At 55.3% G+C, this 13,885-nt stretch overlaps 1 protein-coding gene across 2 annotated transcripts in view; it reads left to right on the plus strand.

The window, feature by feature from the left end:
* The window catches only part of Ttll12 (tubulin tyrosine ligase like 12), an 18,532-nt gene extending 6,283 nt beyond the window's left edge, over positions 1 to 12,249 (plus strand). The window contains exons 4-14 of one of the 2 annotated variants that reach the window (XM_008844733.2): positions 247 to 406; positions 495 to 628; positions 2,564 to 2,640; positions 5,130 to 5,246; positions 5,372 to 5,566; positions 5,962 to 6,073; positions 7,238 to 7,389; positions 7,752 to 7,833; positions 9,294 to 9,362; positions 9,979 to 10,117; positions 10,813 to 12,249. In XM_008844733.2, the coding sequence (XP_008842955.1) occupies positions 247 to 406; positions 495 to 628; positions 2,564 to 2,640; positions 5,130 to 5,246; positions 5,372 to 5,566; positions 5,962 to 6,073; positions 7,238 to 7,389; positions 7,752 to 7,833; positions 9,294 to 9,362; positions 9,979 to 10,117; positions 10,813 to 10,964 (1,389 nt within the window). In that variant the 3' untranslated portion in view covers positions 10,965 to 12,249. Of the gene's footprint in view, positions 1 to 246; positions 407 to 494; positions 629 to 2,563; positions 2,641 to 5,129; positions 5,247 to 5,371; positions 5,567 to 5,961; positions 6,074 to 7,237; positions 7,390 to 7,751; positions 7,834 to 9,175; positions 9,263 to 9,293; positions 9,363 to 9,978; positions 10,118 to 10,812 lie in introns of those variants that run through there. The other variant, XM_029569151.1, reaches the window with a different exon arrangement.
* Positions 12,250 to 13,885: the final 1,636 nt, after the last annotated feature.

Here is a 13,885-nt window from a genome sequence, read left to right on the forward strand (position 1 = left end):
GTTTGTTTTCATGACCGAACTCCAGGCGCCTGCCCTGAACTCAGAGCCTCCCCTTCCCCGGCACACCACACCCTCTTCCCATCCCTGCTAGTCCTGGGCCCGGTGCCTTGTTACCCTGGTCCTGTGTCCTGTCTGCCAGGAGAAGCAGGCCAAGATAGACAGTTGAGGTTTGAAGTTTGGTGCCCAGGTGGGGGCAGCAAGTGGGTGGACACATGGCCGAGATTTACCATTATGCCCTGCCCACAGACAGCCGAAGAGAAAGTGCCAGTGTGGTACATTATGGATGAGTTTGGCTCAAGGATCCAACATGCAGACGTGCCCAGCTTTGCCACAGCCCCCTTCTTCTACATGCCACAGCAGGTGGCCTACACTCTGCTGTGGCCTTTAAGGGACCTAGACACAGGCGGTAAGTGAGGAGCCTGCCCATCCCAAAGAATGGGCCATGGGCAGGCCGCCCACCACCCCCACTGATGGGCACACGTGTCTTGGTGCAGAGGAGGTGACCCGGGACTTTGCCTACGGAGAGGCAGACCCTCTGATCCGGAAATGCATGCTGCTGCCCTGGGCCCCCGCCGACATGCTGGACCTCAGCTCTTCCACGCCCGAGCCACCCGCCGAATACTATCAGGTGTGGTCCTGTGCCTGCAACCCCAGGCCTCTGTGCTTAGTGGTTTCTGGACTGTTCTGTAGCCTGTCACCAAATGTTACTGAATGCTGGCTGGATTCTGTCTCTAAGCCAGCCAGTCAGGGATGTCGGAGCCTTTGGGGAGCACCTGAGAGACAAGGGGCTTTGTGGGAGCCAGGTGGCCTGGGTTTGGGAGGTAGTGGGCCATGCAGCTAGATCTAGCTGGCATTCTGCTCTGCTCCACCTCTTCCCATGGTGCCTCCTTCACAGGGACAGGAAGACACAGCAATCATTCAATGTGGACGTATTGCAGAACCCTACAGATAGGAAAAATCTGTGGATGCTCAGGTCCCTCATATTGAATCTGAGGGAGTGGTTCCCACAGACACAGAGGACCAACTGTATTGTAGTACACGTCCCATCCCAGCCCGCAGCAGGCCTCCAGGATGCCCCACTGTCACTGTGTCCAAGAGCAAAGCTGCTTTGAATGTGGGGGAAGCCTATAGGTCAGGGCCACACCAGGACCTCACTGGTCCACTCAGAAACACCTGGCTGTAGTGAGTCCATTCAAGGCTCAGTACCAATTAGGAAGAAAGCCCCTACCAGAACCTCCTCCCCTGCCCTCAGATCAGCACACATAGGAGCCTGTACCTAGCACCTTATGGATAGGCTGTGCTGTGTTCCTTATTACAGTTCTATTGATGATGCTAAGGAAACAGGCACAGAAAGGTTAAGTAACTCACCAAAGGTCACACAGCTGGTGGGAGAGGTGGAGTCAAATGGAGGGAGCTCAGGAACAGAGGCTGCCAACCTCACTCCACTGTTTTGAGTCTGCCCTGGCATTCAGACATCTGGTACCACTGAGTGCCTCAGAAGTTTGTGGAAGGATCCAGCAGGTTAACTCAAGTTGCGGTTCAAAGCTCCGAGAGTTGCTGATTGGCAGGGGTAGACCACAGGAGGTCTTGTGGCACCTTTACTAAAGCCAGAGAGACAGAAGGAACCGCCATACCACACCTGCAGCTGCTTCAGAGTTGGGCTCCCAGCCTTCTGAGCACTTTTACCTCCGTGCAGATTGGTGAACATGGAACTGTGGGTGCTCGGGGTGAGGCGTGAGAGTGACTAGGGAAAGTCCCACTGGATGGCCTCCAGCTGTCTGGCAGTGGAACATACTCAGGGAGAAGAGCCAGAGCCCAGACACCCCTCACCTGAAACCTTGTTTCTGAAGGCCCATGAGTCCAAGCCTCACTCTGGCCATGGGGGTTGTGGGTGGGCATGCAACCTATGCTGGTGACAAATGACTCCACAACTTAGCCGCTTGGGACAGCAAATATATGTTGCCTCCCACAGTTTCTGTACAATGGGAGTAGGGACAGCACTCAGCAAATGCTTCTGGTTCAGGGTCTCCTGGGCACACAGACTGTCCCCCCAAAGCTGTGGAATCTGAGGCTCCCTGGAGCTGAGGCCTGGAGAGTCAGGCTGGCTGTTGGCTGGAGTCCTCAGCTGCTCCTCACGGGCCTTTCGACTACTGAATAGACCAGCAGACTCCCTTGAATTGAGGGATCCAGCTCTGAAGTAGCACCATCACTTGCTGTTTTATGCCCATCAGAAGCAGCTCCCTGGGTCCAGTCCACAGCCTGGAATGGACTGGGCTCTGCCTCAAGGGAGTGTCTTAAACTCTCAAGCAGCTTAAGCTAGGAACAGCCCTTAGGCTCCCTGGGGCACCTCTGTCAGCTGTGAACAAGCACAAATTGTTCTTTGGATGCAAAGCTAGGCCTGCTAGGAGCCAGAGGGTCCAGAGCCTCAGGTGGGGTGAGCTGGCTAGCCACTGAGAACCAGGAAGGGCTCCACCCGAGGGTGGGGCCTGACCTACAGGGTGGGGAAACTCTGGTCATTTCTTCCCTTTGCTGAGGTCTGTCTCTGTGGTACATTTCCTTCTAGGCCGTTTTGGAGGAAAACAAGGAGAAACTTCCGCTCGCCATCAGCCCAGCGGTGCATCCTCAGGAGCGCATCTTCAGGTACACAACCCGTTCTCCTTGGTCACTCTCCCAACTTGGCACCATTGCCAGTCCCAGAGCAGGGCCTATCCAGGCCCCAGTTTATTGGCTGTGTCCGACAGACTGGGAATCCAGGTAAGGTAGTGACGCTGCCAGGTGTGGAGTTCTTGGAACCACAGAGGAAGTAGTAAAAAGTGAGAGGCTAAGCAAGGCTGCCCAGAGGGGCGGTGTTAACCTTCCCCTGGAAATCAGAAACAGCCGGGCACAGTGGCACACAGGCTTGTGATTCTTTCTTTCTCGTTTTATGTGTATGCGTGTATTGCCTGCATGTAGGTAAGTGAACCCGCGGAGGACAGAGAGGCCTTCGGATGCCCTGGAACTGGAGTTACAGTTATTAGCTGCCATGTGGGTGCTGGGATTTGAACCTGGGTCTTCTGCAAGAACAGCCAGTGTTCTTAACCGCTGAGCCGTCTCTCCAGCCCACAGGCCTGTGATCTTAATAGGAGAGATTGTGGCAGGAGGATTGCCACAAGTTCTTGGCCATCCTGAGCTACAGAGTGAGACCCTGTCTGAAAAAACCAACAAGGGAAAAGAAGAGGCACCGTCCTGCCAGGAGAGCCAGGAGTTTGTGGGTGTGGGCAGAAATAAGCAGTTACTGTGCATAATTGGCAGAGAAGCCTAGGTACGGGACCACACCCACTTAGTGCTGAACAGGGCCAGCCAGGCCTCCTTGTTCCCAGGAGCCCTCCCTACAGCCCCTAGATGCCACCCCTTGGCTGCCTAAATCTGGTCCAGCTAGAAATGGGCATGTCCTCCACTCTGTCCCCTTCTCCCAGGTCTTAGGCATGACCTCTCTGCTGGGCCCTCCTTGCCTGAGGCCAGAGCCCTAGTCTAGGGCCTGTCCTGAGCCACCGGTCCAGCCTTGATACACACACATGCACACACCTCTGGGACAGACTAGATGGAGGCCTGCTGAGGGTCTTGCTCACGACTATGGTTCACGGTCATTCCTACCACAGGTGGGTCAGCCACCCACTGCCAGCCCCACCCAAGCAGGCCAGTGCCCCTGTGTTGACCTCCCCTGGCTACTACCTGCCTCGTTCCTCTGCCAGGGGCCTCCTTGGTTCCTTCAGAGGTAGGAGCTCCTCCGTCACACCCCAGCAGGCTGGCTCCCCAGCCCTGTCCTCACCACTATCCTGGGTTCCAAGGGCAACATGAGACCTCTCATGATACTTGTCTTGATCACCTGCTGGTCAGTAGGAAGCCGGCAGGTTCACGAGAACCCTGAACACTCACCCATGGGAATTGGGAGATTGCTACCAGAGGTTAGGGTCTGTCTGGGTGTTTCCAGGTTCTAGGCCTCGTATTCGAGAGTGAGATCAAAGCCCACCCAGTGCAGAGGGGCAAGGAGCCTGTTTGTGAAGCAAAGCTCACCACATAGTAGAAAGAAATGGCGCTGTTACAGTGGACAGCGGGCCACACGCGTGAGATGCTCGGATTAGTTCCTTTTCTGTTGCTGTGATGAAACACCGTCACCAAAGCATCTTAGAGAAGGAAGAGTTTATTTGCACTTATAGTTCCAGGGTAAGAGTCCATAATGGCGGGGGAGGCATGGCAACAAAAGTGGATGGACCGATCACATCTTCAAGCAGGCACAGGAAGCAAAGAGGTTAAAAATCAGCAAGGCTTAAGAACCCCTGAAGCCTGCACCTAGCAACATGCTCCCTCCAGATTGGCCACACCTTCTAAAGGTTCCATGACCCTTCCCAAACAGCACCACACACTGGAGACCAAGTGTCCAAATCCCTGGAGCCAATGTGGGGGCATTTTTATTCAAACCACCACAATGCCCAAGGACCCCAGTTCTCGTTAGTGGCTCCCTTTTTGTTCAAGGAGTTTGGTTGCTACATGCTCTGTTCTGACTGATGGGCTTAGATAGACCTCTGCCCGCTGCACATCTCTTCCCATAATGCATCTTATTTTAATCATATGCATGCCCAGTTATGCATAGTAAATAGGGGATGGGGACACAGCTTTGCCTTATTGCCAGTGCACCTCAAACCAGTTCAGGCCAGACCCTCAAACCAGGATGAATGGGGAAAGGTTTAACTAGAAACTGTGCAAGTTTGATGATTGTTAGGAGGAAAAAAAACCTGTTCCATTGTCCGTTACCCAGAGTATCCAGGGTTTCTAAGCTGTTCTTGTCCCTGTGCCTGCGTGCCTCAGGCCCATCCAGTTTTTCCATGTGAGACCAACGTCTAGTAAACACTTACGCCATTTTGTTTTGTCCTGATGACAGATGTGAGACAGATGGTCTCATCCTGCAGTTGGGAACCTGGGGACATGAATTTCTATATCTGGGCAGAGGAAGTTGCTCTAGATCCGGGCTGCCAACGCCATCCTGGAGCCCAGGACTCTGCTGGAACTCAGTGACTCAGCCAGGGTCGGCCAGAGCTGTGTGCAGGCAGCCTCCCTCCCTTGGGCGTCTGCTCACTCAGGCCTCTCCACAGGGTCCACACTGATGTGCAGCAAGTTCTCAGCCACCTCAGCCACCCACGCTTCACCTTCATCGAGAGCGAGGCTGATGCCGACATCCTCTACAACTTCTCGCACTTCAAGGACTACAGGTGGGCACCTCAGAGCTCAGAGGGACCCCTGCCCAGCATCTCTGGCTGCCCATCACCCTCGGAGCTGCCAACTCCCCTTAGAACACTGAGCTGTCCTCTCGAGTCAGCCATCTCTGTCTCCACAGGAAGCTCAGCCAGGAGAGGCCGCAGGTGCTACTTAACCAGTTCCCCTGTGAGAACCTGCTGACAGTAAAGGACTGCCTGGCCTCCATCGCTCGCCGGGCTGGGGGTCCAGAGGGCCCCCCATGGCTGCCCCGGACCTTCAACCTACTCACTGAGCTACCTCAGTTTGTCAGCTATTTCCAGCAGCGGGAGAGGCGGTAAGCTCCCCAGATACGGAGGGGGGGCAGACAGACACCTCTAGGACCTTCCATCATGCTCCTGCAGCAGCCCCGCCCCCTGAACACCCTCACTCTGTGTCCAGCCTGCTCCTTAGCTGAGCACCTGCTGTGCGTGCTGCAGTGCTGACCGCATGTGCTGCAGTGCTGACCGCATGCACTAACTGCTTCTCTTGGTGTGTCTGTAGAGGTTGGAGGGGAACTTCCACCCTGGGTGGCTCCCTGGGCTTTAGCAAACTCCAGATTTCCAGTGCCTCTGTGACACTGGCCCTGGTTCCCTACAAGACACTGGTTAGCCAGTCTAGCCAGATCTTTGGGACACATTGCCTGGAAGGCAGACCCCAGGGTGCAACATAGCTAACCCTCTCATTCCCCAGGGGTGAGGACAACCACTGGATCTGTAAGCCCTGGAACCTGGCCCGCAGCCTTGACACACATGTCACCAAGAACCTGCATAGCATCATTCGGCACCGAGAGAGCACCCCCAAGGTGGGCCCTACAGCTCCCCATACTCGGTACTCCACACGGGCAACACCAAGGTCACTGGGCATCAGGAAGTCTGGATGGGTCCAAGGATTGGAAGTCAGCAATGACTTGACGTCACTCAGCTTGTGGGGATCATACTACTCACTGCTTGGCATGATCACCCATGGAGCCCCTAGTCTGTGGTGATGATCCTGTAGGGATGGGCCATGGGGGAGCTGGACTCTCACTACACAGGATCCTCCTGGGCCGTAGCTACATGGGGGGCATGTACATGGTGGGGGCTGGTGAGAAATGGACTTTGAGGACTGTCAGTCATTGTAGGGAATTGGGACAGAGCTGCTGCTAAAAATTCCAGTTTTCCAAACCTGAAAACTGGGGCTAGAGAGATGGCTCAGTGGGTCAAGCACTAGCTTTGCAAGCTTGAAAACCTAAGTTCGATCCCTAGCACCCATGTAAGAAAAGAGCCAAGCTTAGTGGTGCATGTTTATAATCCCAGCACTGGAGAAGCAGAGACAGGCAGGTTCCTGGGGCTCGCCGGCCAGCCAGCCAGCCAGCATGCTTGGCGAGTTCCAGACCGGTGAAAGATGCTGTCTCAAACAATATGTATATATAAACCAATGTGGATAACATGTGGAGTAACAGCCAGGGTTGAACACTGGCCTCTCCCTCTCGCTCTTGTTCTCACACACTCTCAGAGGCACAAAATGCTGATAACTGCAAGATTTTTGTCCTTTAAATAAAGTAGAGGTGGGGACTAGAGAGATGGGTCAGGGCTTGTTGAGAGCATTTGCTGCTCTTGTAGAGGACCTGGGTTCAGTTCCCAGCACTCAGGAGGCAGAGGCAGGTGGATCTTTTTGAGATCGAGGCCAGTTAGCAAGTTACAGGCCAACTGGGGCTACAGAGAGACCCTGTCTTGAATAAAAACAAAAAATAAATAAATCCTAAAGTAGGGGTGAATATAAAGAGCTTGCTGCCTCGTAGCCAGACTTCAAAAAGGCAGGAGGAGCTGAGGGCAGCCATGTCTGGCCACAATGGTGTTGGGTGCCAAGTCTTGTGGATATAGGTAGAGGGGCCCTCTTCGTGGGGTTCAGGGTACATAAGCTCCTAGGAACTCTGTCTTGGCCAGGCAAGGTGGGAGCTACTAGTGAGTCCACATCTGTCCTCCAGGTTGTGTCCAAATACATTGAAAGCCCCGTCTTGTTCCTTCGAGAAGATGTGGGAAATGTCAAGTTTGACATTCGCTACATTGTGTTGCTGCGTTCTGTGAAGCCACTGGTGTTATTTGTGTATGATGTGTTCTGGCTGCGGTTCTCCAACCGGTACGTGGAATGTGCTGGGTCCCGGGGTCAGGATGCTAGGGGACTGGGCAAGGAAGCGGCTAGATAGAACCCCAGAAAGCCTGCGCCGGACTCCTACTGTGCTCACAGCCCGCAGCCTCAGTGTTCAGTAGTATCATCACTATAGCAGATGTGGCGCTCCTGTGAGCTAGACATTGACACGTGTCATGGCTTACAGAGAATGTCAACAGCACGCTGCTGGTCTTGACCCCAACTCGTGCAGGGAGGCTACCCCTCTCAACAGACAAGGGCAGCTAGGAGCATTGCCCAGTGACCCACAGGGAAGGCCTAGTCAGTGAGCAGCCCCTGCGTAAAGCTCAGGAGCTTGTCTGCTTGTCTCCCAGGCCCTTCGCTCTCGATGACCTGGACGACTACGAGAAACATTTCACTGTCATGAACTATGACCCAGATGTGGTGCTGAAGCAGGTAGGGCCTGGTCGGGGCTCAGAGTGGATCTAGGCTTCAGCTGTGGAAGGGTGTAGCTGGGGTCTCTGTCCTGTCAGGGAGTCCTTCCCTCAGTGCTAAAGGGCACACACTGTTGAAGGTGAAGAACAGGATGCCCTGGTCCCAGGGTGAGTCGGAGTAGAGTGAGGTCTCCACAGGACTCCCTCCCACACCGGGGGCACGGGGAGGCAGCAGCTCCATCAGAAGGCAGGGCTCAGGGCAGCAGGGCAGAGCACCTTCTAAGGTGAGGTGGCAGGACAGCAGACCAGCAGTATACTGGCACAGGAAGGTGCAGGCACCAGGACCTGGGAGGAAAGGAAAAGTGAGCTGCTCATGTCAGAGGCCTCGCTGAGGCTGACGAGCATTTCAGACAAATTAAGCACTGAGCACCTGAATCCCAATTCTGTCTGACACCAGGCCAGGAAAAATCCTGCTTTCTACCGCATGTCCTCCTTCCCTAGAACATGTGACTGTCCTTTTCAGAATCGCCTTGATTCCTGTGTGTGTGTGTGTGTGTGTGTGTGTGTGTTTGTGTGTGTGTGTGTTTGAGGCAGTCCAGGCTGATTTCAAACTCTCATTTCTCCTGCCTCGAGTGCCTGGATTACAGACTGTACCATCGTGTCTGGTTCAAGCATCACATTTCTAGATTCATCCTGGGTGCTGAGTGTAGTAGCAGGTGGTCCTCATATTCACCTAGTTCACATGGTTACTGTTCTCATGCCAGAGACACCTCTTTGGGCCCTGCCTGGGCATCTTGGGTCGGGGGGTGGGGCTGGTCATGGCTAGGGAACTGCAACGGCGGAGTCAGGGCCAAGCGGCTCTATTGCTTCTTGTCCCTCCCACTCCAGCCTGGTTGCAGGACCCAGAACACCTGTCAGGGGCCTGGACTCTGTTAAGAGGGTTGCTGAACGCTTTCCCTCTGCCTCATGAGTATGTCATCTGAGAAGACCTGGGTTCAGGGACACTGGTCCAGAGGGGCATGGGTATTAGCTAAGCCTCTGGGGGCCTGTGCTGGTTTGTCCTTGTCCAGTGTATTTAGGTGTTTTAGGTAAAATCTCGCCCTAAAGTTCTTGTGGGTGTTTCTGGGCTGGTACAGAGGCCATGGTGGCCCTGCAGAGCTTGTCTGGGTTATGAGCTGTGTGTGATGGCCAGGCCTAGCAGCCTCCCCAACCCCTGGCCTTGGGAGCCTTACTAGAGCCTCCCAGCAGCTCTGCAGAGTGAGCTGAACAGGGTTGTGCTCTGCTCTCCTTTCACCAAAGGGGAAACAGGCTCAGCCATTATTCCGCCTGTCCAGAGCTTAACCTCAATGTCTTTGTATCCTGAGAGCCGGAGCTGTACACTGTCGTGTGGAGCTGACCCAAGAGGTTCTAGGGCAGGAGCAAGCCTCTCCCTCTAGCCCAGGGCAGCTGCAGCTGAGCAGAACCAGCTTGCATCTGTTGCAGGTGCATTATGATGAGTTCATCCCCCAGTTTGAGAAGCAGTACCCAGAGTTTCCCTGGAGTGGTGTCCAGGTAAGTCTCGGGCTCCACCAGACCGGGTTGGGGAGGGAGCAGCCGGGGTCCTGTGGAAGCCACCCCTTCCCTCACAAATTTAAGTGGTCCTCTCTCACTGAGGAAGCTAAGACTACCCCTCTCCTGCACTCTGGGCCCATGTGAAGCATTCTGGAGGCTCCTCAGCAGGAGGGAGGGATCTGGAAGAGAATTTGGGGCACCCTGAGACATGCCCAAGGATGATAGCTCTTCCAGCCCCAGGAATCCAAGTCCACTGGGGACACAAAGGGCTCATGGTGACTCTAGGGCAGGAGATGGGCAGATTTGCAGGTGAAATCCTGTGCAGGGGGCAGGGCTCTGTGATGGCCTGTCAGGTGAGCATGGTCATGGGCAGGCCTAGAGACGGTGTCAGAGCCAGCAGATAATCAGGTGGATGTGGCCAAGGGCAGGCCTAGAGACAGTGTCAGAGCCTGCAGGTGTCAGGTAGACATGGCCGTGGGCAGTGTTGGGTGACTCAGGCCATCTGTGGGACAGGGCTTGGGCAGGGACAGGGGACACTGTCTGAGAGGCTCGTCTGGGAGGTTAGTGCCAAGGTCAGGCTGAGCAGGCCTTGTGACCGACCTTTCCTCATCCACAGGCTGAGATCTTCAAATCCTTCACTGAACTGTTCCAAGTAGCATGTGCTAAGCCACCGCCCCTGGGCCTCGGTAACTACCCCTCATCCCGAGCTGTGTATGCTGTTGACCTCATGCTAAAGTGGGACAGCCATTCAGATGGTAAGGAGTCTGCCTGCCTCACAGCCCAGCAGCACCCAGCACAACCTTGCCTCCCAGTACTGTCCCTGGCCATATCTTTTGAACTGAAATTGGGCTGAGCGTGGTGGTGCACGCCTTTAATCCCAGCACTCTGGAGGCACAGGCAGGCGGATCTCTGTGAGTTCTAGGCCAGCTGGGGCTACAGAGAGTCCAAAAGAAAAAAGAAAAAAAAATTATAAACTGAAATTAGCCAAGTGGTTCAGCCTGGGGCCCTTGGCCTGGTCCACTGGGAAGGGGACACTCCTGCCTGAGTGGAAAGGGGAGGGTGGAAGACAGGAGTACTGTGAGAGCTCACAGGACAGGAGCATTGTCCCCACACAGCCCTGACCAGGCCCCTGGGTGCTGGGGCCACCATGTCCACCCTGTGCACTGCTTCCTCTGACCAAACTGGTCCTAGACACTTGAAGCAGGATGCCTTCATTGTCCCTAGAGCTAGGGGCAGCCTCAGTCTTTCCTTAGGGAACAGTAGACCCTCATTCTAGGTCCTGCCCTGCACCTACCCACTGGGAATTGGGACCTGAGTGTGACCCCTCCCCACAGTCCCAGTCTGTCTTCCCAAGAGGGGTGTGCACCCTCCACCCCCACTGCCATCACAGTGCCAGCCCATACTCCAGGGACGAGGTGCCAGAGTCTTCCCACCTGTGTTTTGCTACCAGGAACGAGGGTGATGCAGCCGCAGATCCTGGAGGTGAACTTCAACCCTGACTGTGAGCGGGCATGTAGGTACCACCCCACCTTCTTCAACGACGTCTTCAGCACCTTGTTCCTGGACCAGCCGAGTGGCTGCCATGTCACCCGCATCATCTAGGCGCCAGTTCCAGCCTCAGCTCTGAGAGCCAGCTCTGTAGTCCGTCCTTCTCCCTCCTTACCTCCTCTCCGTCTTCCTCTGCCTCCTCGTCCCTTCTGAGTCAGAGCCTCAGCCTAGGTTAGGCTTCCACCCTCCTCAGTCAGGTCCCTGCTTCATACTTTAGGACTTCAGGGCCACATAATGGGTCAGAGCTGGACAGTGGGGGTGTCCCCAGGACTGGGTCATGCCCCAGGCTCTCTCCACACCTCCTGATGTCCTCTGGGCTCTGATGAGCATTTGGCTCAACCAAGGGCTTTACCTCTGGCATCAAGAGTTTGGATTCCAGCCACCACGTATCCACAGTGGAGGAAGAGGTGTTCCTCAGAAACCTGGTTCTAGAGGGAAGCATCTGGGAAACCTGTGTCCCGCAGAGCAAGGGAGGTCTCTTTCAGAGTCTGCCTTCTGCCCCGTGGCTTCCCTGAGTAGAGTGCAAGGCTGGTGCTGTGCCCACAAGTCTCTGTGACAGGCCCTAGAATGAGGGCCAGCATTTACCCACCAGGCCTTACACCCAGGCGCCCTCCACCACAGCTGTCACCAGTGAACTTCCCAGCCATGTCTCCCCTTGACCTTTCTCTTCCTCTGGGAAGTCAGACTCTCTGGGTCCCTGTGGCCTCCACGCTAATACCTCACCGGGTACCACTGGCCTTTGAGGTAGGCAGGGTGCTCTGGAGACAAGGGGCTCCATGGCAGAGCCCAGGCAGGAGTGGTGGGGAAACGCCAAGGCGAGCAGGATGGTGGTGGGGAGAACTTGAATCGGAAGCGGGCTGCCTCCTACCGAGGTATAGAGTCGATGCTGGGGTTTGTCCTTTCTGGAACTGTGGGAAGAAGATGTAAACTCTAGCTGTTAACTTTGTTGCTAGAATTCGAGGTCGGCTGCCAGCGTTTCTGTGTAACTGCCAGACATCTGGTTTCAGCCCACTAGCCAGTGGGTCTGATGAGCACAGGTGGGAGCTGCCTGCAGAGCTTTCCACTGCTTAGGAGGGTGGAGCCAGTGTGCTGGCTGTTGCACTTTTGAAGCCAAAAGCAGCCCCCTCTTAAGAAAACTGGATGTGGTTCTGCTTGTCCATCTCTGGGCATGTGGGCCACCAGCTATCAAGCCTGGTCCCCCATCCCTGCAGGGTCAGTCCACCACTGGGAACCATCAGCTAGCAAGGCCAGGGCAGGGCAGACGCCCGATTCTGTCTTGAGAGCTCTACCTTTCCTGCCCTTTTGTACTGCAGTAAAGTATGCATTCTTTTGCAACTGGTCTTTTCTCTCTAGTGCTTTGGAGGCACAAGCCTGGGTGTGCCACAGTGTCATCCGTCTGCCCCCCCCAGAGCTGTCACAGCAGTACCCAACATGTCACCGTGCTTAGAGAAATGAGGCAAGAAAGCCATCAAATCTCCAAACTTCCTAACCCAGTTTGACTCCCTAGTGAGAGTCCCAGTTCCACACCTGAGCTGAGTTGTGCCTGTTCTGTCCACACACCTGCAGGGGGCCTTGGGGTTCACAGGATCTGAGGCTTGTCCCCACACAGTAGCCTCAGGAAATGGCATTCTGTGTTGTCTATCACAGGGTAGTGAAGAAGGTGGTGGGGCACTGATGGAGGATGCAAGCCCTGTTGGGCAGCAGTGATGCCAGTTGATAGTCTGGGGAGTTAAAGTACAGGAGGCAGAGCAGCCCCAGGAGTAAGGCTGGGCAGGTGTGACCACAAGTCAGAAGGCCAGAGAAATGGCTGAGCTGTTAAAGGCACCTGCTGGCAAGCCCAAAGACCAGAGTTCAATCCCTGGGACCCACATGGTGAAGCGTGTGAACTGACTCCCACAGGTTGTCCTCTGAGCTCCATGCACAGACACAAAAGGATAATTTATAAACACTATGCCTGGGTGACCACACAGCTCCAGTCAGCCCAGCAGCCTCCATGCTCAGCTGTCACGGGGGTTCCCATCTCAAGAAGGCATCCCACTGATGGCTTCTGCCTGGTTCATCCACACCCTGCTTGCTTTCTCTCCAGGGACCATCAAAGGCCAGCACATGCCCACCTTTGGCCAGTGGAGTTGGCTGGAGAGCCCAGGCAGTTGGCGACTGTGCTGCGGAAGGAATCGGGTGGGGCTTGGGAAGTGTCTACTGGAAATGGTCAGCAGCTGCCTCAGTGTGAAGAGGCTAGTTCCTGTGGCTGGCCACCGCATGCACACCAGGTCACCACCTAGCCCATCTGGGCTGTGTGACCAGTCAGCGGGGGGATGCAGGTACACAGAAAGGGTTCACAGGAAGGTGCTCAGGCCTGTGTGCAAAGGTGGGCCAAAGCGCTCGGTAACAGCTGATGACAGCACAGGAGAGCGGGTGCCTCTAGTGGTGGGCAAGAGAAGGGTGTTTGTAGGTGTCAAAAGAGCCCAGTTTCTCCCTGGTGCTTTTGGTCAGCAGGCAGTGTGCTGTGGGGCAGTATTGGAGGTGCGCACCATGGAGGGCGAGTGGAAAAGCACTGTCAAGAAGCCCCAGTAAGTCCTGTGTGCACTTAACCTGAGTGTCCAGCATGCATGTGGGTGCCTGTGATACTTGGAGCAGTATCTATGCCCTGCGGGAACCATATACGTGCACAGGCATGTGGGAGCAGCAGGGAGGCCCAGGGCAGTGCCTGTGTGCAAGGGACCGTGTCCTGGCTTGTTTAAACTGCCTTGTAATAGGTTACCCAGTTGGAACCCTAGGTAGGGGTGGGTGACGGTTCAAGTCTCTGTGGGTCTGGCCCAGCGAGAAGGCCCTGTCTGCTGGTGCTGTGGCTCAACACTCCCTTGTGGGGCCATCCTAGGTGGACAAGCTGGATGATGCAACCCAGATAGGCCCAACACAGCCATAGCCCCTGCCTGCCCCATGGTCTTCCAACAGCACAGAGGCCACTCACTGCA

The sequence above is a fragment of the Nannospalax galili genome, unplaced genomic scaffold (assembly GCF_000622305.1).
Source record: "Nannospalax galili isolate Female #2095 unplaced genomic scaffold, S.galili_v1.0 scaffold180, whole genome shotgun sequence".
NCBI lineage: Eukaryota > Metazoa > Chordata > Mammalia > Rodentia > Spalacidae > Nannospalax > Nannospalax galili.